The sequence below is a fragment of the Hippocampus bargibanti genome, linkage group LG05, assembly GCF_051943395.1.
Source record: "Hippocampus bargibanti isolate YZ-2025 linkage group LG05, ASM5194339v1, whole genome shotgun sequence".
Lineage (NCBI taxonomy): Eukaryota > Metazoa > Chordata > Actinopteri > Syngnathiformes > Syngnathidae > Hippocampus > Hippocampus bargibanti.
The window spans coordinates 19,612,697-19,640,000 of record NC_142738.1 but is presented as its reverse complement, the minus strand read 5'-3'; the positions used below and the strand labels follow the sequence as shown (position 1 = coordinate 19,640,000).

Genomic DNA, 27,304 nt, shown 5'->3' with positions numbered 1-27,304 from the left:
CAGAGCTAAACAATGCGGTGCTAAGCCCCCTGAGTGAGTCTACCATTACACAGGACTAAGAACAGAGAGGAAACGGGTGGGGGAGAGAGAGAGAGAGAGAGAGAGAGAGAGAGAGAGAGAGAGAGAGAGAGAGAGAGAGAGAGAGAGAGAGAGAGAGAGAGAGAGAGAGAGAGACCCCCCCGCCGGATTCATCATTGACTAAAGCAATGACGCCTGACCTTTACAATGAATTAGTTACCATGCTTAATATTGACTGAAATTAGAGTCCGATGCTGAATGTGCCATCCCCGCACTGTGTGCGCTCAAATCCTCAGCTTGCCTGTGATCATAAAGGTTTTCTGCAAATGACAGCATATGGTCTTGGAGATAGGGGAGAAGTGAAAGCAACAATGCTTAAAAGTGTTCCTTAAAAACACAACTACAAGTGGATTCAGCTAAAAAATGCAGGGAATTCCATGTAAAACATGCAGATAGCGGTATATGTGGACAATGTGTCAACAAAACATCTCATGAGATTAGGCCTTGATCCATTTATCTCCACTGCACGGCCAGCAAGAGCACCTCCAACTTGGATGGACTTTACTGACTAGCAGACAGCAACTGGAGTGACAAACTGATGGGAAAACAACACGAGATGGCTTCAGCGTCCTCCCTCCTAACTGCTATGGCAGTAATTTAGGCCCATGATAGCGTGTTAGCAGGATGCCATGACAAGAATGGCATTTACCCAGAGAGCCAAATCATCCAAACCACCAGGTGGAACAGAAGACTATCAATAAAAATACCAGGTGGTAGATCAAATCATAAAAATCACTGGGTGGTATATATCAAATCATTAAAAAACACCAGATGGCATGCATTAACATCTTGTGCCTCCGGAGGCAATTGGTTGAGGATGTGACAAATATAAAATAGAGGGTACTAATTATCCCTACAATGCCTATGATGCCATTATCTTTTTAAAAAGAAGACAAAGTCCTTGTACTTGACAGTAAAATCTGCTGTGCTCTCGCTGACCCTGCATTCCACATCCACCTTCCCTTAAGTGGAAAGAAAGACAAAGCCATACCTGTCACGCTGCTGCTATAATGTGTGAAGAATGACAAAATATATTGAAGATTATGACATGCAGTCATTTGACCATTTCTTTTCAACCCGGCAAAAAAGAAAGCAAAGACAGCAGACAAAATATGAAAGGCATGCTAAAGTGATTCAGTACTTCATGTTCCATGAAGTTAGGGGACTTGCTGGAGACATTAAGATATGATGTAAAGGCTACAGGCATGACATGTAGCACATAAACATTTGCACTTAAAATCTGCTCTTGACATTTATGGCATGTGATTCATCTCTCCATTCTTTGATCTGCATGTTTTTGAATATTTGTAATAATTGTAAAAGGCAAATAACAATAAATAAAGAGAGAAATAAATATAAAAGACAACATGTCAAATCCCTTTCCAACTGTGCTCACTACTCAATGTTGAGGTCCTCAATGAAGGCTGCATGGGGAAAAAAAACATTTTCAAAGATGATAATGCTCAGTTCTGACTGACGTGGTCTGAGAGGTAGTCATATTTATTATTATGCAAATAGTGTAGGGTGCACACTGTGTTGCCATCAGACTGACGCCTGTCTCTAATTTTCCCTTTATGTAGGTAACAGAAGCACCATGACAATCGCGTACTTTGAACAATCACTACAAAAATAAGATTTTTTTTCATCATTGGAAAAGTAAACATTGAGTGGGCGAATTGATTTCTTGGATTATACACCGTTTTGTGAAATGAAGCCAAAGCAATTGATGCCAAATGTGGTTTGTCATTCTGAAGACAAGGCCGCATCCAATAACGCTTCACAACCGGCATGTAGATGAACATTAGATTTTGTCCTAATAAATATTCAGTAGTATCCCAGTTTGAGAGTTGACATTCCTCCGACATTCCAAAAACGTGAGGCTAATGGGAGACACACATGATAGCAGCAATGCGATTGTGATTTTGCATTTTGTCCGCTAGGGGTCGCCGGTGCGCGTCCCGCTCCAGACTCCCTATGTGGAGTTTGCATGTTCTCCCTCGGCCCGTGTGGGTTTTCTCCGGGTCCTCTGATTTCCTCCCACATTCCAAAAACATGCATGGCAGGCAGATTGAACACTCGAAATTGTCCCTAGGTGTGAGTGGGAGAGTGACTGTTGTTTGTCTCTGTGTGCCCTACGATTGGCTGGCAACCAATTCAGGGTGTCCCCAGCCTCGTGCCCGAAGACAGCTGGGATAGGCTCCAGCAGCCCCCACGACCCTAGTGAGGAATAAGCGGTACGGAACATGGATGGATGGATGGATGGGTACGCCAGCTAGGGTAGATTCCATCACACTTGTCACCATGAATGGGATGTTTACTCTTTTGTGGTTTGCTAAAACTTGGATGACAGTGATCGTACTGCAATTGTTTTATGGTGAATAATGATCCACCATTACTGTCCAGTTAAAAAAGTGTCAGGGGCAGAGCTACAGGGTGGCCATGGGTGGCCAATACCACCCTGGTTCGCTCTGTGGCTGTGGCCACTGTGGTTCGCTCCCTGGTTCCACCCCTTTGGTAATCCTTATCCCAAATGGCAAATAATTCTACCATTTTAAAATAGTTGCAGTGCTCTTAGACCCTTTACTCCCTGGACACTCTGGAGGAGGTGGGCAACAGGAGGATGTAAGCTAAGCTATCACATATGTTGGACAGAGGCTGCCACTCACTCCAGGCCACCCTGACACCACTTGGCAGCTCCTTCAGCCAGACACTGATACACCCGCGCTGCAAGGAGAGGTACCACTTCTCATCTCTGATGACTGCTGTTAGGCTTTTGAATAGAATGTCTTGAAAACTATTCCAGCTCCTGAAAACTTGGATTCACCCCCACTCGCCCATTTTTAATTTGCTTGTATTTATATTTCACATGCTTTATTTGTATTTATTCATGTTTTTTTTGTCTTTTACTTTCCTCTTTTCATCATTCTGCTGCTGTAAATAGCGAATGTGTCCATTGTTAGACAAATATCGGTTTTCTGATCGAAGACCCACCATTTTTTCTGCATTAAACAATTAATCCGAATACAAACTCAAACATACTCACATGTAGACGAACAACCATTCCAGCTTACAATCACACCAAGGGACAATTTCGAATATTTCTTCAACCTGCAATGCAAAATTTTGGAACGTGGAAAGAAATTGGAGTACTTGAAGAAAACCCACGCAAGCACGGGAAGAACAAGCAAATTCCACTATGAGCCTGGCGTGCTAACCAGCTAGCCACCGTCCCGCATAGCATTGATCCTATTATACAAGATGGCATCAGCTGTTTTTTGATCACTTCGCCATTAACTAGCGAATCAGTACATGACATGAATGTGGAGTAGAAATTTTACACAAAAGAAAATGTCATGAATTAAACTCTGCAAAATGTTTCTTTGTACTTTTGTTTGTTTTTGCATGATTTGTTCCCGGTTGATTATGAGTGTAATGGGCATTGTTATGGATTATTATTTGTTTTGACTTCAAGACGTTGCTGAAAAAGTGGCTGACTTTACAGCAGCTCCTATATTTCTTTTTGTATTTATTCTTTTTCCTTTCCATGACTCTGCTACTGTGAATTGGGAATTTCTCCAATGTGAGACGAATAGAGGATATCTCATCTCATCTCATATATGTGAATTTTATTTCAGGAAACCCTCACTGTGGATGGTACGATAAAGAATGACAGACCCATGCAAAGCCACTCCCTGTTGAGGTGTCGTGTTACACTGGTCTTTCAAATGTAGCATTACTGGCTCTGCCCAGGAACATTTCTACTGTTATCAATGGGGAATGCATATTTGCTTAAAGTGATGGGATTCTAACACACAAGTTCTACTCAATAAAAGACTCAAGGTAAAGGTGCAGTGTGGATGTTGTTCAATAAATAAATAATATGTATATTATTAACATTTATGGATTTTAATGTTTAAATCTATTCAAACAGACCCTATTAATAGCTGTATCGTCTCAACCAAACTGTTACCTATAGCTGAAGTAGGAGAAGAAGACTGCAGTTGGCGTTCAATGGCGCTTCCAGTTTCTGCGGCAACCTCGGTTGGCCCATGACGACTCAGGCTTCCTTTGCTGCTGGGCCGGCTGCTTATGTTGGGGTCTTGGTCGGCAAGGCTCGCTTTGCCATCCTCCACAGTAAGGCGTCGTTCCGCCAGGTATGAGGCGCTCTGGTGGTGCTCCTGATCCTTACGCTTCAAGATGTGCTGTGGGGGTGACATGATCTGCCAGCCCGAGTAGTTAACTGCATCTCTGCTGGAGATAAATTTTTGCAGATAGTCCAGATTGGTGGTTCCCAGGTGAGGGTGAAGGTTATTGAAGCCCGATAAAGAGGAGCCCTTAGTATCAGTGAGGGGGCAAAGACTTGGGGAAACCCCAAGACTTAACATCTCACTGACTTTGATGTCAACACCTGCCGCGGAGAGTAACTGTCTGTAATCTGTAGTCTGGTCGCCTCTCTCGGATGTGAGGAACCTGTTGTGAATGTGGGAGATATACTGCGAGTAGAGGTTGCTCTGATAATCTTCTGTTAAAGGATTCATGTTAACAGAATTGTCCTGCTGAGTGGGGAGATGAGCCTTTGAGGCCAGTTTATTCAAGTGGACCTTCATGTGGTTCTTGAGAAACCAGGGTTCTTTGAAGCGACGGCCACAAATTTGACAGCAGTGCTCAAAAGAGTCCTTGTGTTTCCTCATGTGGCCCTTAAGGAACCAGGCTTGGCTAAAGGTTTGTCCGCAAACATCGCAGGGGAATTCGCCACCGGGCTTCCCTTTGTCATTGACCCCCACCGTGGACTTATTTCCTGGCCCTGAATCAGAGGTAATATGCGCCATCTCAACGTGGCCAATCAGCTCCTCTTCTTGAGCGGCAGCAAACTCACACAAGGTGCATTTGTAGGGTTTGTGCAGGATCCTGATGTGACGCTCAAGCTCCTGCTGCTTTCTGAACTTGCCCTTGCAGAAAGAGCAGCGAAACCCAGTGGGTGAAGGCTGGGGCTGGATGCTCTTATCGTGGACCGTGGTGGTTTTAGGAGAGGCGGATGCTATGGGCTGGCTATTGAGGAACTGGTTTGGGGCCTGGGCCCGTTGGGGTTGTTGGAGTTGGGTGATGACAGACGTTTGCTGAGGGCCAAAATGAGCGTCTCGCATGTGCCTGTCCCTGAGTATGGCCCTTTCTTCAAGCTCATGAAGCAATCTGTTCTCCTCCCTAATGCATCCACGGCCTTTACCCAGAATGCCTTGCTTGTGGGTACGAAGGTGTATCTTCAGGTTGCCCTTCTGTGCGGCCCGATGGTCGCAGTAGGGACACTTGAAAGGCTTTTCGCCGGTGTGCGTGCGCATGTGAAGTGAAAGGATGCTGTTAAAGCGAAAACGCTTCCCGCACAACGGACAAGGATACTTTCTGTTCTTGCGATTGTCATCTTGAACAGAGTTTACCTGGGTAACAATGCTTTGATTCGTGACCCTCAAGAACTGCGATAGCTCAACTCGTCCATTCATGCTACTGAGAATTCTTGCATCCATGATTTGATTGGCCAGAAGCGCCATCTGGCGCCTAATTGGGCGGCTGGGTGGACTAATGAATCTGTCCTTTCAGTGTCTGGCTAAAGTTACAAACTAGTGGTCAGGGGTGTTTGAAAGGTCTGCAGTGAACTCTGTGCTGGCTTTTTTGTACTTATTCAGTTTAAAACAGGATGTGGATTCATGCTGATCAGATGAAATCTTGGCTTGTTGAAGCTCAGACCTAAAGAGAGAACAAAGAGATCATTAAGTGCATTCAAAACAAAAAAAGCATTCACAAGCTTTTTTTTAATTCAAAGACTGCGTATATGGATCGCTGTGGAATCTTTTAGCGACTATGTTTGACGTCAGAAGGATGACTTTCTACTCATTAGTAGTCATTCAAATGGCTGCTGTATAATATCAGTGAGGCACTTCAAATAGGTCAGAAAATGAAGCAAAGTAGGTTATAACTCCCCTCATCCTGTGTTAAGTATACCTGTGGTTTTATATTAACACTGGAGACTGTGAAACTGCTGATTAAGTCCGACCACAAAACCTCATTCAAACATACCACCCCTATTAAAGGGTGTCTCGATCTAATGTACTGACACACAATACCGAGGCGGCACAAAAAAAACATCAAAGTCTGACCTCTTCTTACTTAGCCTCTCTTTTGCATTTCTCGAATAACTACCCCCCCCCCCCCCAAAAAAAAAAAAATGGAAAAATAAAAAAGAAAGATAAAAGTAAAAGAGTTAAGGCACAGGAGTACTGAGAAAAAATAAACAACTTAATGATGCAAAAAATGCAAGCTCAGTTGAAGGGGGGAAATGTATTCAAATTGAAAGCATTTTTGAACCTCCCAAGCACCATTCTTTGATTCAACTGTTGCAGCAAAACAAAGCCTCAAATTCACATGCTGCAACAATGGTAGGGGTCACATAAGCGAGGCCTGTGCTGCACCAAAGGGCACAGAACAAAGCCTTCACTGTCCGCACTGAATTAACACAGGCTTACATCATCCTGGGCTGCAACCTCAGTCACTCATGAAAATGATGTACACAAAACCACACAGTTAAAGAGCAGCAACACGAACTGAGCAGCATGACTCCACTCAAGTATTGATCACCAATCAATGTAACCATGCGGAGCTCATCTAATAATATCTGACAGGAGCAAAAATGAATGTGCTTCACATTACTTAGCCTTATGTTCTTTTTTAAGTCAACCTCACAGGTGTATCTGTGCGCTCACGTATTCAGCACCAAAGATTAAAGTCATTTCAACTGCTTTGTATTTTTGCAATGGTTGAACTCTAACAGGAATTATTGGAGTACAATTCTTACAACTATTACATTTATCGCAAACTTTTTTTTCATAAACACTATGATTTGTAATTTTATAACACATGACTGACCACTGTATACTCAATTTCCAAATGATAAACTCATTTATTGCAAAAGTATATACACACCCATGACTGTTATTTACAGGATTCTGTTTGCAATCATCCTGAGCAAAATAAATAAGCAGCGGGTAAGCTGTGAGTGTGGATGGAGTCCAGTCATTGCATGAACCGTGAAAGGACAACCGACGTCATTTTTTTGTTTCCTAACTGACGTCAGAAAAACTTCTTATAGCATCTAAAATACCCAAAACACGCAGTATGATATTTTTAGTCAAATGCTAAACACCAATAAAAATGACTTAAAGTGTCTAAAAAGTACTTTAAAAGTACTACAATTTCAAACCGGAAGTGGCCAATTTCAGAAGGTCCCGCTCCCATGTTCGTGGTGTCACAGCAAGACGTCTTGCCTTGCTCGAGAATCAAAACAATGGCTTCAGATTCGGAGAATATGCTTTCTTGTTACTCATCCAGTTATGAATATGATTCAAATAGTTCTGAAGAGGAAAGCATACATGTTTGCAATTGATTAAAGAATTTATTCTGTGTCATTTTGAGGGGGGAAATGTAGCACCGAATGTGTGTCATCTGGGGGGGGGGTAATGTAGCACCGAAAAGAGGCAGAAGAGGGCGACAAAGCTCCGTGGAAACGGGCTGATTAATTCCTTACAATTTTTGTCAGTGAATATCAAATAGATGCTCGGTGCCACACACAAGGATTCACCATCGCATTATTTATGTGTTTTCCTTCTAATTTCGCCATCAACACAGTTTTCAGACCAAACAAAGTATTGCAAAATGCATTGAGGCGATGCAATGTATGTCCTTCAGCGTTCCTTCAGTGACGTAGGTGAGGACTCGTCACCAACTCAAAACAAGACTTCCGGAATATTCAGCATGAGTCTTAAAACGTAAAATATAGTTATATGCGGTGGAATCTTTGTAAAATACGCTCAGTAGAAGTCATTTGAAGCCATTTTACAAATTATGGACACAATTTGTCCGGAGACGTCGGTTGTCCTTGAAATGACCCAAAAGGATGACATGATGTTGACAGCATTGCGGTATAAAATTTTCACCTGCGTGTGTGTGTGTGAATCTGTCAGTGTATTAGAGTATTTTTTGGATCCGATTCAGAGTGCTTGAATGCTATTAAACATCATTTCACAGCAGCACCTCTCAGGCATTGACGAACAAGGAGCAGGTGCGATTACATGCAGGCAATAACGGAGGAGAAATATATCTCAAATTTAAACAAGCTATGGGAGCTGCGCATTCTGTATTTCTTATCTTATCTCGTTACTTTTTGTGTAACCGTATCAAAAGTTGCCGCATTTATTTGTACTGCTGTCAGCCAAAATAATTTGTAAGCTATTTCATCAGCAAGCAAGTGGAAATGTAATCTTTTAACTTAGTTGCTGTTATATATTGTCAGCTAGCATGGATGGACAGTATTGTAAATCCATAGTGAGGTGACAGCGCTGAAGCACGTCAATAAAATTTATAGATCACAAGAGCATATTTCTTTTTTAACAGCAGATGCAGGGCATTAATAATTTGCTTGGCTGCTGGAGCGGAACACAACACGCACCACAAACAGCTTCTGTAAACTGCAGACTGTAAATGATGCATAGAAATTAAAGCTTTATGAATAAAAGCAATTATTTTTAAGATAAATGGAAAGCCGTGGAAAATCCTGCTCAAGTCAATCAAGTCCCTTTGTGATTTGATGACACAAAATCTGGCAATGAAATTATGTTTCTATGAACTGGATTTGCTGAGGACATGCATACTGTATAGAGGACACTTTGTCATTGTGACTACAGGAACTGAAACTGAGTTAATTATGGAATGAATATTGATTCAGATGTAGACAATGCAATATTGGAGAAATATTTTTGTGCCTCCATTGGATGTATTTTTGTTTGTCAATGAATAGAAAGAGAAGCCCTTGCTATCATATTTTTGGGGAACATTCACCTATTTGTATATTTCAATACTGTGGTCCAAAAAAAAACAAAAAACATCCTACATTATTTTCATGGCAAAATACTAAACAGGTAAGATATTTACTAGACCGGATTGTTTCTTTAATTGGAATAATAAATAATTCCTTTTAACCATAAATACACCCAAAAACTAGTTGCCCACTCAACCAGCTTGGGTGGCAAAAGGGAGAAGATACTTTGATTTTTCACCTGCACAAACACTCAACAACTCGACCTGCTCATCTGCTCACAAATCAGCAGTTGTTTCATTTGTGATTGACACTAACTGGGAGTGGGTATATGTCTGTTGCTTTATCACAAAATAGTATTTCAAAACTAGGAGTAAGCACAGTCTCAAAACGGCCTTACGAAGCGGCGTGGCACAATCCGTCCTGTACAAATCATTGGCACTCGCCACTATTGATGTTACTCCCGCACTCCTTGTTTTATACCACAATGTGCCACTCTTGTAATTCCTCAGCATTATCATGATTAGAATTGCTCAGGTTTTCACACAGGGGTTGTACATTGTGTAACTTAGTTCCTGTTTGTAAGCTGTTTACTGTATCTATAAGGGTATAACAATGTTTGAAGAGTATTTGTGTGGTATATTCATTAATAACTATATTGTACTTGTAGACTGTTATAAACACTTTCAGGGGATCATCAATTTGTCGTGAAAAGGCACTATTTGCTAATCAGTCCTATCCCTTAAGTGTTTATCAGGGATGTACCAGTGACGTGCGGTGAGGTTCATGGCTGGTGAGGCACTGACGTCATAAATGACGTCACCGCTCGTCTCTACTTAGTATTTGAACGGTAAATTCAGCGATTTTGAAAAAAATCCTAAAACGGTGAAGTTAAATGGACAAGAACTTTAAAGTACAAATCACTAAATACATCTAACTGTTTAATTTATTTTTTCATTTGATACTTCCATGACAGCTTTCCATGATGACAGGTGAGGCACTGCCTCACATGCCTCCACTGACTGCACGTCACTGGGATGTACTCGGCAACATATTGACAGACATTCGGACTATTTTTCACTTTCTCTATTTAAAGTGATCAACGCAGGTATCATGCATCTCAGTCGACACAGAGGGAAACACTTCCCACTATACTAATATATAGTTAATGAATGCTGTACTTCTCTGACAATGTTACTCCATTATTCAATTTGTGAAGGTAGAATTTATGATGTAGCTCTTGTATTGGATATCATTGTACTTTGCTCTCAATGTTGTGGTTGCTCAGTGTTTGTAAGACATGTTGCCATTACACTTACAGGAAGTCAATGTTGAAATGTTATGTATTAAATATTGATTAAAATATGGATGACAAAATACCATACGGGGCAAAGCATTACATCACCATCATGTTTTTTTACAATGACCAGACAATCCCCGACAATTTATTTGAAGAAAATCAAAGACATTTGGTCACAGATTCTTCTTCTCCTATTTCTGCTTCCTCTCTTTTTACTTCTTATTCTGATTATTATCAGAATCAGAATCAGAATCAGAATCATCTTTATTGCCAAGTATGTAGGACACACAAGGAATTTGTTTCCGGTAGAACACGCTGCACTAGTATCGTTGTCAAAAAAACTGCTAAGTGGCACTATACAGTTCCATTTTGGCTACTGTTGAAAGAGTTCAAAGAGTTAATGGCTTGGGGGAAGAAGCTGTTTAAATGTCTGCTGGATTTGGTGCGCATGGATCGGTAGCGCCTGCCTGAGGGGAGTAGCTGGAAAAGGTGGTGGGCAGGGTGCGGAGGGTCCAGTAAGATTTTCCGCGCCCTAGTTTGGATTCTTGCAGTGTGCAAGTCCTCGAGAGTGGGTAGGGCGGTGCCAATGATTTTTTCCGCCGTCCTAACTGTCCGTTGAAGTCGGATTTTGTCCATTTTTGTGGCGGCCCCGAACCAAACGGTGATGGAAGAACACAGGATGGATTCGATGACAGCCGTGTAGAAATGTTGCAGCACCTCCTGTGGCAGGCCATGCTTCTTTAGCAGCCTCAGGAAGTACATTCTCTGTTGGGCCTTTTTCAGGATAGAGTTGGTGTTGACCTCCCACTTCATGTCCTGGGAGACTGTGATTCCCAGGAACTTGAAGGTCTCAACGGTTGACACCAGGCAGTTGGATAGTGTGAGGGGTAGCTGTGGTGATGGATGTTTCCTGAAGTCCACCATCATCTCAACTGTCTTGAGCGTGTTCAGCTCCAGGTTGTGACGGCTGCACCAGAGCTCCAGCTGCTCCACTTGTTGTCGGTACGCAGACTCGTCGCCGTCTTTGATGAGACCGATGACCGTGGTGTCGTCTGCGAACTTTATGAATTTGACAGCTGGGTGCGTTGAGGTGCAGTCGTTCGTGTAGAGAGAGAAGAGCAATGGAGAGAGGACGCATCCCTGCGGGGCTCCAGTGCTCGTGGTTCGTGTCGTGGATGATATATTTCCCAGTCTGACCTGTTGTGTCCGTCCTGTCAGGAAGCTGGGGGTCCACTGGCAGATCGTGGGGGACACACCAAGCTGGAGAAGTTTGGGGATGAGGAGTTCTGGGATGATGGTATTGAACGCAGAGCTGTAGTCCACAAACAGGATCCTTGCGTAGGTTCCTGTGTTGTCAAGGTGGTCGAGGATGTGGTTCAGTCCGATGTTGACTGCATCCTCCACAGACCTGTTTGCCCGGTAGGCAAACTGAAGAGGATCTAGCAGAGGTCCGGTGATGTTCTTTAGGTGGTTCAGCACGAGGCGTTCAAAGGACTTCATGACCACAGACGTCAGAGCGACAGGTCTATAGTCGTTCAATCCCGAGGGTGCTGGTTTCTTTGGAACTGGGACGATAGTAGACTGATTGAAGCAGGATGGGACTTCACACTGCTCCAGGGATCTGTTGAAGATTTGTGTGAAGACCGGAGCCAGCTGGTCAGCGCAGACTCTCAGGCAGGAGGGGGACACTCTGTCAGGTCCTGCAGCTTTCTTGATCTTTTGCTGCTTGAAGAGCCGTCTAACGTCCAGTTCGTGGATCTGTAGGGCAGAGGGCGGAGATACGGTAGTTTCTGGTAATGGTGGACAGACCGGGAAAATGGGGGTGTCCATTTAACTCATGTATTTAACTCATCAGCCATACCATTGTTGTACACTGCTTGGGGGGAAGGTAAACGATAATTTGTTATTGCTTTCAGGCCATTCCACACCGATGCAGAGTCGTTAGCGGAGAACTGTTTGTTAAGCCTCTCCGCATAACTTTTCTTTGCGATGTTAATTTCCTTCGTCAGCCTGTTTCGGGCGAGTTTGTAAACTGCTCGATCGCCGCTTTTAAATGCGGATTCTTTCTCTTTCCTAAGCTGCCTGAGTTTGGGAGTGAACCATGGCTTGTTGTTGAATGAGCGGAAGGACTTTGTTGGTACACACATGTCCTCACAGAAACTGATGTATGATGTTACAGTGTCTGTGTATTCATCCAATGTGCCCGTTGAAGTTTCAAAGACGCTCCAATCAGTGCAGTCTAAGCATTCTTGTAGCGATAACTTTGCTTCATCTGTCCATGTTTTAACTGTCTTGACTACCGGTTTTACACATTTGAGTTTCTGTTTGTAAGTGGGAATTAAGTGGATTAAATAGTGGTCAGAAAGACCCAATGCTGCATGCGCAACAGACCGGTATGCGCCTTTGAGTGCTGTGTAACAATGATCTAGAATGTTTTCTCCTCTGGTGAAACAGTCAATATGCTGCTTATATTTGGGAAGTTCACGGTTCAAACGTGTTTAATTAAAATCGCCCAAAATGATCAGGGGTGATTCTGGATATTTTAGTTCGAGATGGTTTACATGGTCCGCTAGCGTTTGTATACACGCGTTAGCATTAGCTTGTGGCGCGATGTACACGGCAACGAGAATAAAGGAAGCGAACTCACGTGGCGAGTAGAATGGCTTGCAGTTGAGAGACAGCGATTCCAAACCAGGGCTGCAGTGTGCGTCGAGCATCGTGACATCGGTGCACCATTCTTCGTTGATGTAGAAGCATAGTCCACCGCCTTTGGATTTCCCCGATTGCTCCGTATCACGGTCGGCCCGAAGGAGACGGAATCCGGGTAGGTGTAGTGCGGAATCCGGGTGGCGGTCACTGAGCCAAGTCTCAGTGAAGCACAGCGCAGCAGAGCGGGCAAACGTTTTATTGGTCTTTGTGAGAAGCAGAAGTTCGTCCATCTTGTTTGGTAGTGAGCGTAGATTAGCGAGGTGGATCGATGGGAGCGGCGTTCGAAATCCACGCTGCCGAAGCTTGACGAGAACGCCGGCTCGCTTCCCCCTCTTACGCCGGCGTCTCAAAGCTCCGTACAGAGCTGCTACGCCGCTCGCGAGCAGCCCCGAAAAACCTTGTAGATTTTGGTGTGTCGGTGAAAATAGTCCAAGAGTGGATTCCCCAATGCTCAGTAACTCTTCCCTCGTGTAACTGAGTCGCGTAGGATCGCAAAAAACAAATGAAAATGACAAAACCAGGAATAATACTAGGGAGCGTGTCACCGAGGCTGCCATCCGCGGCGCCATCTTATTATTATTATTATTATTATTATTATTATTATTATTATTGCTTGTTTACGTTATTTCTTAAATAAAATGGAAATAAAAGAACCTTTCAAATATAAGCATTTAGGTTTGCCAATTCCTCCATCTTATTGCTTGAAAACTGCTTAAATGTATTTTTTGACCCTGAGTCCTTCCCTTCTTGCGTGTTTTTTATATGTTGTGTATTTGTGGTACAATCAAGAGTGAAAAAAGAAGTGTACCCTCTTGGGAGACGTAATGGCTGTTCTTATTGTATCATTGCGATACAGGTGGCGTACGTGTGCCTACTTCAAAATGAAAAAAGCTTACATTTTCTGACTTTCGTGTCTATATGTAACGACTGTTTCATCAGGAATTACTGAAAAGATTCATGCCCAGCTGCCATATATCACGCCCCCTGAGTATCGTTTTAACACACACATAACCAGTCAGCCAGCCAACTATCCTGTGGAGTGTCCTGTCAGAGTGCTGGGGGCAGTGGTAACGCAGCTGCCCACCCTGACCCGGACAAAAGATAGCACCCATACACTTTTTGACAACCAGATTAATGAAAGCCTATAGGAGCTACTCTGTAGGCCCCCCCAAATGCCTGACGGAGATAGAATAGTCTAACCAGCGCCATTCATTACTGCAGAAGCAAAGAAAGAGCACACACAGCACTGACAAACTGGCTCCCTGTGAGTAATAGCTAAAGAACTCATAAAGGAATGCGCACACATTTGTTGTGTCTGCGGGAAATTGATGATTTTGATGAAAACTTAAGAAACATGACTGGAAATCAGCATCTGTGGCATGCGATTATTGGAGAGCGAGCTTGGGCAGCAAAGAGGCGCGTGAGCAAACCCTGTTGCTAATGCAAAACAATTGTGTGTATTTGACTGAGTTTGTGTGGAAAACTTGTTGGGAACGACATGGGCTACAAAGTGTCCAAGGCAGGCTCAAGACCAAAGACTTATTTCTAACTATCTACCTTTGTACTTTGAATGGAAAGTGTTACATTTTTTAATGTGAATAATCGTGCTCATTCGTGCAAGAGGCGACTGTTCTGACTGAGTCAGACAAAGTTTCAAAAGAGGAGGGCCCGTGCCGTGTCCTAACCTTGCTACAGTGTGTCATACATAAACGTTGCATTCATTAGCTTCCTAGGATGCCTGCAATAGCGTTCACAATAAAGTAATACACACACTGTCTTCTTAATACTCCCTCATCAAATACTGTCTTTGTGCAAGCAAGGACACACACGTTCACATGTAATCTCTCTATCTATTTCTCTCTCTGTCTCTCCCTGTCACACACTCACACACACGTACACACTCGAGCATGTGTATATAGAATGTATTTTAAATCACTCATGTGTAAACAGTTGCTGGTGTTTGCACAGGCCACCTGTTCTTCCTGGACACAAACAAAGCTTTTGGCGTAAGATGGGCTATGTTAACAGTACGGCGTGCGTAGGGGATGCCTTGCGCAAGGCAAGCCAATCCACATGGTGCGAGCCTGCATCAGATGGTTGGGCCCCCGCAGGCCCGCTGCCAACGCCAACAGAACTCACACAGATCTCAAAGAATGAATCTTTTTGGGTGGGTGACAACACACTGACATGGTTTGTGCAACTTCCTGTCCCAAGGCAGGATTACCCCAGTAAACTCCCATTGCCATTTCATTTAACTCAGTGAGTGCCTTTGACTGCATTTGCATGATGTGAACGATGCACTTTTTTTGCAAAGTGGCACCGAGATGGTGAAAACGGGGGAAACTGGAGATGCGTCGACTTTCACTTGCCAAAGCACTCTGAGGCACAAAAACAAAATACATTAAACAAGTCATCACAAAACCACAGCAGGAGTCTGGTAATGCCACTTACAGTATCTCATTAAGCTATGGCATCTACAGGAAAAAAATGACAAACAAAGAGTATAATCCAAGGCACATTAACTGGGCTGATAATTCAATGAGCCCTCATTTGGCAGCCATCTTGCTTTCGTGATGGTCTTTTTTTTCCGCGGCAACAAGCACGCACGCGCACACGCATGCATATTCCTCCTCTTCGCCCCTCCCCTCTCTCTTTCAAAAACAACAAAACATCCACCATTAGGCAATGGGGTACCGATGTAATTAGAAAATGACTTCCTTTGCAATCCTAGCTAAGTAGTTTACACACTGTAATTACAGGGACAAAATCATCTTTTCATCATTCCACTGATTGAGCTCATCAACCCAGTGGGATCTCAGGACTGTGCTCAAGCAACATCTGGGCTAAGAGAATTAGCCCCTGAGTTGAGCAGTTCGTACAAGGTGGAAAACGACACATGATGGACAAGATAAAGCCATCCGTTTGCTTTGGCGTGTTTGCTGCTCACATTTACGAAAAAAAAAAACAACTATCCCTTTGAACTACGGTCAGGGGGCAAGACACAAGAACGCAGAGCCCATTGATTGCCAGTCACATCAGCATTGCCCATTCAGGCCATGTGAACCACCACACTAACCTCTGCGGCTTAAAAATGTGCTTCTTTTGGTAAACATGAAACTTTGGAGAGCAAGGTCACCACATCGTGACTATCTCGATATCCCACCTCCAGTGGCATATCAAACTTTGACTCCCCATACTCCAAACTGTCAATAGAAGCACCGGCGCAGCTCGACCTTGGCGCACAACAACTTGCCTTTTCATGAGAATCTCTGTTTATTCTAATTGTGTGTTTGCAGCCTTGACTTTCTATCAAACACGCATGGTGCTGAAGGTGAAGTGCCTTGTCGGCCTGTGTCCTATCTGCAGCGGCTCTGTGTGTTGGCAACAGAGGCAAGTGTTTAATGTGGCAGCTGTTAGCCTCGTGGATTTTCACTAATCACTCTCTCCTGATTACTCTGATGAGTGTATGATGCTCTTAAAAAAATCAAGCCGCAGTGGAAATAAAAAGAAAAAAAAGAAAAAGTAAAATAATTATCATCATCTCCCTAAGTAGTGCAGCTGCACCCGCCTGCAATAATTACAACTAGAACACAAGCAGCTTCTCCCATCACTTACAACCACTTATTATTAGAGGTAACGTTAATTGGTGCGGTGGTGGGTGACAATTCTTCATGGGGTTTGTCGTAAAAAGCCAAACCTTGAACGTTACAGCACATTAGTGGTCTTCAATCCAGGGTAGGGTATTAAACATCGCATGCCAGGAGCGCCAATAGACGGTGCCGAGGGTGTTGTTGATGCCCTATCAGTAGCCCCTTGGTTGCACGGCTGCTTTGCCCTCGCTTCACCCTTCCCCCACTTCGGGTGTCTGCCTGGCAGAAACAATTAACATTTTCATGAAAACAATTCCCTGCCTCCAATAGTCCGATGTAATTTGTTTTCCATCTCTGTTCATTAATCATTGTTTAAATCGGTGAGCCATCCCCTCCACTCTGCCATCTGCACTCAGCTGTGTTACAGATATGACACCTTCCGCCTTAATGGGAGCTGACAGCCAGGAGAGGAGGCCTGTGGAAAATAGCTTCCTGCATGTGCACTTCCACCTCACGTAGTGCCAGCAGGTGAGAAAGGGGCTATCTAATAGCTTCAGATTAGTTTCAAATATAAACACGTTGCAGCCGACAGCACGCAACACTTAAACCTCACTTGGTGTAAAGATTGCAGCAGTGAAAAAGACTGAAAGAGAAGTCAGCCTAACAACACTCACATTCCACATTTTGCCAAAGTTCTTTAACATGTTTTGCCCCCCACTTTTCTCAAGTTAAATTAGTGCAGCGTTCCTACAATATGCTATTGTTTTCCTGGAATTGGGAGCAAGGTTATTAATTATTCACTGTTGTGTTCTCATATCATGAGGCTATGCTTTTCACGGTATTGCCTCATAGATCAAATACTTTGGGCCATGGTACTCGGGCGAATTTCACCAGGCAAAATCCTAAAGATATTATTATTATTATCACAAAGCAGCCATTTGGGAGATTAAGTTTCCTGAAGAGTTAGAGTGGCTGAAAAAGGTTAAGATGCTCTCTGCAATGTTGCCACAGTACGGGAAAGACAAATAACTGTGATTTTAAGCCAAGAGTCTAAACAGCTTAGGCATTTGTTTAGCGAGAGAAAATCCGACTCAGTGAGGTGCCAAAAAGTTCATCTGGCCTGTTGATTTCAGCATGGATTACTGCTATTCAAATCATGTGCTCTGTGTTCAAACAAGTGTGACTGTCAGGGGGGAGAAAGTTGCCAAGCCCAGCTTTTGTCATGTACGCCTATGTGAGTTTACGGCGCCATAATGAGAAAGAGGCTGTGATGATACGCTTTCATGCCCTCCCTCTCCACCCATTTGCCTAATTTTCTCATCACTTTCAAACCGCACACAGTTTTTTCGATTTAAAGATCATCTAAAAGAAAAGGGCGCGGGCTCGTAACACTTGTAGCTCCACTTTGCAGCACAATAAATGATGTCACATGTGGAATGCCTTATTTTGGAGGTGGCCACAACTATTCAACAAAGGAAAAAAGTAGTCGAGTAAATGATGTGCATATTCAAAGCTGAATATTTCATGTTGATTGATCGCACTGACTTCCATCCACCTGCTCCTCCTCCTGTCTCACTGGAGCTGGCATGAGGAGAATTCAGTAATTGAGAGGAGCAGAGCATGGTCTCCCTTTGCTCATATATGACAGATGGGGCATCATCGCTTCAAAGGAGAGCATTTGGAAACAGGAGGAAGGAAGACAAGAGGCTGGTCGGGGAGTGCTTTGAACATGAGACTGTGCCACCACGTACAGGTGACAAGGGTGGAGACACAGAGAATTAAAACATGTCCCTAAAATAAATAATAAACACACACACACACACACACAAACATATATATATATATATATATATATATATATATATATATATATATATATATATATATATATATATATATATATAGTCAGAATACTTTTCTATACTCCCTTAACTTATTTTTTTCATCATGTAAAGAGTTGAACTTTACAAAAATGATACTGTAGTTGAAATAAACTGTTGTCACATATTAATGATTGTGGGTATCGAAGACTAAACAGCTGTAGAATCCCCCCAACTAAGATTTGTACATTCTACTTTAAAGTCGCGATTCTTTAATAAGGGCGTAAAGTCACCCACTTTTTAGAAACGAACAACTTGATGGCGAGTCTTACCTGACTTGGACAGGTGGCGTCAGCTGAAAGGATGGATTGGGCGGATGATGAGCGCCGGGCGCTTTATCGTCAAAAAGCGGAAGTCGGAGAAAGAAAGAGGGGGCTGAGGAGACGGAGAGATTTCCCCCTAAAATAAAAATAAAATAATCATAAAGTATTGCAAATGAGGGCGCAGTGCACCCTTCGCTCTACTTGTATTTCCGTCGGAGAAGAGGAGGCAATGAAATGTTCCAAATGGACTCGTGATAGTTGTGCCTACGAGCCGTGTGTCTCCCTCATCTGGACGCTGACGTGGAAGTGGAACAGACGTGCGCCTTGCGTAAAAATGTGCGGCGGCGGGTCCACGGCGCCTCATCCATCCCCGCTCTCATGCGTCTCTTTGAATACATAATGGGTTATTATGCATGTCACATTTGATCAGGCGAAGAGTCGAAATTGGAGGCGGGATTTTACTTATACGATTTTGGTGCTCTCAATAATGGAATGAAAAGCAAGGTTTTGAAACAATTATCATCAGCGAATTAAACGCGTACGGCAAGTGTGTGATTGAATATCAATCTTAAAAACGGAGGATCCGAAATACTTGGCTTGAATTACAAAACAATATGACCTCAATTCAAATTGTTCTGATTTGACCTGGCTTTATTGATAAACGACTCCCTTTTGCATGGACTGCAAAATCTTTTTTTTTTTTCATGATAACAATGGGTACTTTTAAACTCAAAGTGTCGATCGAGATGGAGAGTGACAAAGTAGAATAACAAATACTTCATTATTCTACAAAATAATATTTTTCAAGTAGGTCAATATCTATATTTAGCAACTTTTTGGATTTAAATGTGTTATCACATGATTTGTTTTTCTTATTATTCCAGGTGTCTTCCCTGGCATACCAGCCATTAGCCATACCTATTTTTGGAGGGGCAGGGGGTACGGAGGTGACAGATAATTTGTCACAGTACTGTACTTGAGTAGATTTTTATTGTATCTGTACATGTTTTTTTTTTTCAGAAAACTTTTATAAGTGTACTTTAGCCATCTGAAACCAAATACGAACTGTTCTCTGACTCGTCCTCACTTTGTTCAATCACCTTATTACTTTTTAATGTCTGTGAATGATGTTGAAAGGTTTACATTGAAAGTATGGTCAACCACAGTAGGCATTTCAATGGATGGATGGATGGATGGATGGATGGATGGATTGATGGATGGATTCAGAGTTAATGTTTGTGTCAGTCTAGTCTACCATGTTAGGAATTGCGCTGCACCTAACCAAGCAATCCATAACATGGAGCTGCCGTGACCTCAACGTATCTGACACTTTAAAAGTCGACTGCAAGTGGCATGCACCTCTATTTTTTGTGCTCTGGAAGTCTGTTTTGTGTGGCAATAAATTTGATCAACTATGCCGCGCATTACTTGATGTTGTGGCAGACTGGGCGTTTTGACTTTCACCCCTAGGCGCATCTCCCAATTTGATTTGAAAAACTAGACTAATTTGTCGACTACTTAAAACCAGATTGAAATGGTGGCCCAGGTGCTGTGACGCCTTTTTGGAAGATTTTCCCAACGTGCGGAGTGCTGAGAAGATTCAGCACTCTGAAGATGTGTGTGGGAGATGTCATTGAATTTTAAATTTATAAATATGAAAATAGTCTGGGAGGAGTTCTCTGAATCATTGTATAAATCAATTCACTAAACAACATGTAAACTTTTAAAAGTACGGTGATACCACAGCTTACGGACACTTTAGCTCACGAACTGTTCGCCTCACGAACATTAAATTTGCGAGCATGTAGTCTGGGCTGACAAACTAGTTTTCGGCGAACGAACCACACGGAGTGCCACGGTGGCAGGCGGACTAGTTTGCGTCACCCCCTTTCTTTGAGTGCGAACATGGTTTGTTATTGAGGAAACATTCGCTATTATGGGACCGAAAAAGACTCCACCACACGCTCGTGTTAAGACGAAGAGGACACAAAACAAAAACTTTTGTTAATTTGGATTGATGAAAAGCAGCGAGCAGGAGACAGTGTGAGTGAGGGTATTATCGCCGAGAAAGCACGGCAACTTCACTCGGATATTATCAAGAGGCAACCTGGAAGTTCGTCATCCATTGACAACTACCAACACAAAGATAACCAAAATGACTTTATTATATAGTACAGTTTATTTCTTTAATTACAATACAAAATCACATTTACATTTATTATACATAAAATAAAATATATATATATATATATATATATATATATATATATATATATATATATATATATATATATATATATATATATATATATATATATATATATATATAGTGTAGTTTTAAGGCTTATTTAGTAGAAAATTATGTTTGATAGGGACCTTGGAACGGATTATTCTCATTTGGCGAACATTTCGCCTTACACACACTTCCTGGGAACCAATTAAGTTCGTATTGTGAGGTATCACTGCATATAGCACTTTGAGGAGATGGCACAAGTGTTGTTGTGGAAGGGACATTGGATCCGGTCGCGGATGCAAGTTGGTCTCCCAATTGCACACGCCATATCCACTAGCTCATCCACAAGGGGAGATTTTGCCGTTTACTAACATAAATGAACATTTCCAACGACAATGTCATTTGTGCACCCCATTAAGTCTATTTCTGTTCGAGCAATCTAAAGCACAGTGTGCATTTCCAGCAGCCTGATTTTATTCAAATGAGGACAGCCACAATGATTGGCCAGAATTGTTCCATCCCACAAAGGGCGCAAACGCTCAGTTACGCCCAATTCTATCAGTGGAAAATGTAATAAACGACCAAAACAAAGAACACTTCCCCCATGCTCATAGTTATACTTTGGTATGCGCTGGACATAAAAATAGGGCCACTTATTGTTGGGAACTTTTTGTTTTGATTACATAAAATTTTTACCGTTGCTAGCTCATGCATTTTTTTGTACAAGCAACAGCTGAGTTCATAAAACAGGGAAACTAATGTGTACAGAGATGTATGTGTTAACCTATGGGACAAGTTATGAGAACAAGTCACTGCTTTATATAATTAAGTAGGACTTTTTGGAACCGTTCATTCTTAAGAACATTCAGAGTTTTTCTGCTAGTATGTAGATATCTACTTTGTTTCCTTATGATGACAATGCTTGCTCTTCACTGTATGAAAAGTGTTTAATTATGTGTAAATGTGTGTACCAAGATAGTAATTATAATTCCAATTCAAAAATATGCCACATAGCACAAAAAAGTTATATGAACACACTTAATCACCAACACAAAGTTTCACATGCACAAAATAGAATGTATATATTTTTATCTGCGGCATTTATTATTGCTGGCTTGATCTATTTTATATCTATTTCATAAAGAAGTCCAATATGGCGCCCAAGTCGGCAGCCGTCAGCAAGTGCTCTCACAAGCCTTGCTTTTTGTTGTTGTTGTTTTTTGTTGTTGTTGTTGTTGTTGTTTTGTGTTTTCCTTTGTCACTTTGAGTTGTAGTGCGTCGTGTGGAACGGATACAGATTGTTTTTGAGCATTTTTGGCACAACATTCATCAAGGAGGAGACTCTGCTGAGTGGTTGCACTTTTCTGGCAGCATGAATATGCCAGCACTGTTTTTGATTTGTGAGGAATGTCTGTGCTATTTGACTGTCATCGCTGGACAGCTCAAACATGCTTTTTTGCACTTGAAATGAGCAGCATTTTCACAGCCCTGCTATGTTCAGCGAAAAGGTTGGTGCTGATGGACAGTCGGCGGCTGGATGAACGCATGGCTGAAGGAGCAGACGATGAGAAGAATTGTTAGCGCAGAGCGGCGATGCGTAAGTGGAACTGTCGCGACTTGGAATTGAAGTAGATCCACGTTGGACTGAATATTTGAGACAGTCTCTTTTTGTCAATGGATGCCACAACTTTGTGTTTGCTTTCAACATTTAGCTTGTAGCAGACATGGAAATTTCAACATGACGTCCCTGATCCACTGAGGGAAAGGATACTTTGATGCTCTCCTCTTTCATCTAGAGCTAATTCATACAACAAAGAGGGTACAGAAAGTGCTTGAGATTGAATGAATGTGTCTTTTGTGTTGTGTCACATTATTTGTTAGTTTTTTTTGTTTGTTTTGCCTTCAAGATGGCGCCACTAGAATGGCTGCCTTGACAGCAGGTCCTATATATTATTTTTTCTACTCTTCCTTTCCTTACTTTCATAACTTTGCTGCTGTGAAATGTAAATTTCTCCATTGCGAGACAAATACAGGAAAGGTGAATCCTCTCCTATTTAAGTTTGTCAAAGAGACCTGTTTCACATGAGTCTGTCAGGTCAACCACAGCACATTAATGCAAATGTCAGTTTATCTGACACACTCAGAACCATGTGAGCACTTTGTTCCTCATCGTAGGGGGTAGGGCTGGGTACAATCAAAATTTTAATGAAAATGTTACTTTTAGTGATACTATATACTTTTTGGGGTTTGGAAAGCATATCTAGATATATATATATATATCCATACATTTTCCAGACCGCTTCACCCTCATTAGGGTCCCGGGCGGTGCTGGAGCCTATCCCAGTCGTCTGCGGGCACAAGGCAGGGGACACACTGAAATGGTTGCCAGCCAATCGCAGGGTATACAGAGACAAACAACCATTCGCTCTCACAGAAGCTCTTAAAGAGTTTGATGTTTCTCTTTATTTGTAAGTAGGTTCGATGTCAGATCTTCCAGGCAGATGATGCGCAGAGCTTGATCGTGGCGTAGAGTCGAGCAAGTCGTGCTGTGAAACTCCGTGCGATGCTGTGCAGGTCTCTGCGAGCGGTGCGTCTGACTGGGTCTGAGTCCAAGATGAGTCTGAATCTCCCTGTCCCACGACAGCTGCTTTTATACCATTGTCAAGCCTGTGATATGCGTCAGGGCGAGACGCACATCAAGGAGATCAAGGAATTGAAAGACATTAAAGCTTAAAGCTGCGGTGTGCACCGGTGACGCCACAGGGCTCCCATCCTGGATCCGCAGTCGGGGAAATCGACGCAGGAAAAAACGAGCTGGACGCACTCAGAAGAGCCGGTAGGAGGCGAGACGTTCTGGGAAATGCACACGTCTGCCGCTCCGGGTCATTCGGCCACACGGAGAGGCCAGGCACGAAGAAGGTCGATCACCGGACACGGGGGACGTCGTTGGTGGGGTGGCCGACGTCGATGTTCGGGAGCACGGCAACGTGTGCTCTACGACTGCCGGTTTGAGTCGGTCGATGGAGACTGTATCCTTGCGGCCGTTGATTTGAATCCGGAACGTCTTCTCACCGCGGGAGAGGACGGGATACGGGCCATCATAAGGGGGCTGGAGGGGCTTACGCACCCGATCACACCGCAGGAAGGCATGCGTACATGTTAGGAGTGCGGGATCAACGTGCGTCGGCTGGTACGATGTTCGCGGTGACTGGGGCCGCAGAGCCAGCGCAAACTGCCGGAGGCGGGTGAGCAGATCATTGACGTCAGCAGTCGTAGGGTCGGTCGGGTTGAGCAGCTCACCAGGCAGGCGTAAACTGGTGCCATATACCAGCTCCGCTGGAGTCGAGTTGATGTCGGGCTTTAGCGTGGAGCGGATGCCCAACAACACCAGAGGCAGGTTATCCACCCAGTGTTCGGCATTGTCGGCAGACATCAGGGAGGCCTTCAGTTGACGATGGAGGCGTTCCACCATGCCGTTCGCAGCTGGGTGATAGGCAGTCGTCCGGTTCCGTTGACATCCCAGAAAATTGCACAGCTTGCCAAATAGAGCAGACTCGAACTGGGCTCCACGATCGGTGGTGATGGTCTTCGGTGACCCAAAGCGGGCGACCCAATGTTGGAGGAAAGCACCGACAACAGCTTCGGACCCGCAGTCGGACAAGGGAAGGGCTTCGCACCATCGGGTGAAGCGGTCAACGCAAGTCAACAAGTACCGAAAGCCACGGGAGGGGGAAAGGGGTCCGACAAGATCTATATGGACGTGACTGAACCGGGCATCCGGCGTGTCAAAAATTCCAATGGGTGACTTCGTGTGACGCTGGACCTTTGAGCGTTGACACCGTAGACAGCCGCGCACCCAGTCTCGCACGTCTCTTTGCAGTCCCTTCCAGGAAAACCTTTTCGCCAGCATCTTGGTCGTGCCACGAATTCCAGGATGAGAAAGACTGTGCAGAGAGTCGAACACCTTTCGCCGGAAAGAGTCGGGAACCAGTGGTCGAGGGACGCCATCGGACTGGACACACAGGATTGTGCAGCCAGAGTTATGTAGAGGGACAGCGATGATGTTGGAATCGGTGGCATGGTCGGCCAGACCTTCTCGTACCTGAGCTGCTGCCATCTCATCGTAGTCAAGACCGTCGGGAAACTGGATCGCGTTGATCTCAACTCGAGAAAGGGCATCTGCGACCTCGTTCTGAGCCCCCTGGACGTGGCGAAACTCAAGGTCAAATTGCGAGAGGTAGTCCAAGTGCCTAACTTCTCGCTCCAGGTACTTTGTCGACGCCGAGGGGATGGCGGAGAGGAGTGGCTTGTGGTCGGTATAGATGATGACGCGTCCACCCTCGATGAAGTGCCGGAAGTGCTTCACGCTGAGATAGACACCAAGAAGTTCCCGGCCAAAGGTGGAGTATCGGCGTTCGGCTGCGGTGCGCACCGGTGACGCCACACTCTCACACAAGCTCTCACACAAGCGGAGGACCCAGAGAAAACCCATGCAGGCCTGGAGAGAACATGCAAACTCCACACAGGGAGGCTGGAACGGGTCTTTAACCCACGTGAGCCGGCGTGCTCACCACTCGACTACCGGGCCGCCCCAGTAGCCTAGTGGTAATATGAAAACAGCCGAAGATGACTGGAATAGGTTACAAACACCCCTGCGACCCTCGTAAGGAGAAAGCGGATCATAAATTTATTATTATTATAATTTTGGCTTCTTGTGTTCGTTGAGGGTGTGAACAACTGTCAGTCACAGCGTGAAGCAAACATTTGTGTGCCATTATGTTGGGCTTTGTTAGCCAACGCGGATAGGCTCCCATTGGAGCTTAGTAGGCAGTGGTGAGCATGTGAGAGTACATGTCACAAAGACTGGAAATTTTACATTTCAAAAACACTCTGATGACAAAATTGATAAAGACAGAATGTTGTGCCTAATTTGCAAGGTGTTTGATTACCACCGAAGCAACTCAACCTCCCCCATTAATGCAAAGCACCCAATTGCAAGAGCGGCCATAGCTAATGTTAGCACAGAAAACAAGAGCAATTTAGCCATACAAAGCTCAAAGGCAAATTAAACTTGAGACCGCCCCACATACGAGGCATAGTTGATGTGACCTCTGTAGACTACTAGAAGTGATTGATGTTTATTTCAGCAATTTTAGTTTGTCATGATGACCAGTGTTATTTCTGAAGTACAAACTTACAGCACCGTGATTTAAAGGACAACCGACATCTCCGGAAAAGTTCTGTCCATAATTTGTAAAATGGCTTCAAATGACTTCTACTGAGCGTATTTTACAAAGATTCCACCGCATATAGCTATATTTTACGTTTTAAGACTCACGCTGAATATTCAGGAAGTCTTGTTTTTGAGTTGGTGACGAGTCCGTGCGTGACGTCACTAAAGGACCGCTCTTTACCGTGAAAAAGACGCATTGTCACTGTCCTTCCATCACGTCAATGTATTTTGCTGTATAGTGAGACCTCAACTTACACCTTATCTTACAAACGTCAAATTTCTGAAAATTAAACCTTATAATAAGCACTATTTTCATAATACACACCCACCACGGCTGGCGGAGTTAAGTTACCAACAGTCCTTATGGAAGGTGACTCTCCTTCCATAAGCCCTCAACGACCATCAAAAAGGTAAATAAAACTTTATTTTACAGCACAGTTTATTTCTTTAATTACAGTCCTCATGTAATGTGCCGGCCCGGTAGTCGAGTGGTTAGCACACCGGCTTCACAGTGCAGAGGTCGCCGGTTCGCGTCCCGGTCTGGCCTCCCTGTGTGGAGTTTGCATGTTCTACCCGGACCCGCGTGGGTTTTCTCCGGGTCCTCCGGTTTCCTCCCACACTCCAAAAACATGCATGGCAGGCAGATTGACCACTCCAAATTGTCCCTAGGTGTGAGTGTGAGAGTGACTGTTGTATGTCTTTGTGTGCCCTGCGATTGGCTGGCAACCAATTCAGGGTGTCCCCCGCCTCGTGCCCGAAGACAGCTGAGATAGGCTCCAGCACCCCCCGCGACCCTAATGAGGAATAAGCGGTACGGAAAATGAGATGAGAGAGAGAGAGAGAGATGTAATGTGCCTCTCTTTCCAAACAGCAATTCCCTTTGACCTTCGACCTCCAACGCCATTCCATCAAGCCATCAATGACCATCACAAATGTAAATAAAGTGACTTTATGATACAATGCAGTGTATTTCTTTCATTACAATACAATAGCACATTTATTATACGTATAATAAGGTATGTTGTGTGTAGTTTTAAGGCTTATTTAGTTGAAAGGTATATTTTATGGAAACCGGGGAACGGATTATTCCGATTTTAATGGTTTCCTATGGGATTTTTTTTTTTTTTTTAGATACACACTTTTCGCCTTACACACTGT

The 27,304-nt window shown here is 43.7% G+C and overlaps 1 protein-coding gene across 2 annotated transcripts in view; it reads right to left on the bottom strand.

Moving 5' to 3' along the window:
• LOC148898162 (zinc finger protein 536-like) overlaps positions 1 to 19,028 on the bottom strand; it is a 43,517-nt gene extending 24,489 nt beyond the window's left edge. For both annotated transcript variants that reach the window (XM_088997190.1, XM_088997191.1), the window contains exons 1-2: positions 18,690 to 19,028; positions 4,049 to 5,817 (exon numbers count right to left, since the gene is read on the bottom strand). In XM_088997190.1, coding sequence (XP_088853316.1) covers positions 4,049 to 5,621 — 1,573 coding nt within the window. In that variant the 5' untranslated portion in view covers positions 5,622 to 5,817; positions 18,690 to 19,028. The remainder of the gene's footprint in view (positions 1 to 4,048; positions 5,818 to 18,689) is intronic.
• Positions 19,029 to 27,304: the final 8,276 nt, after the last annotated feature.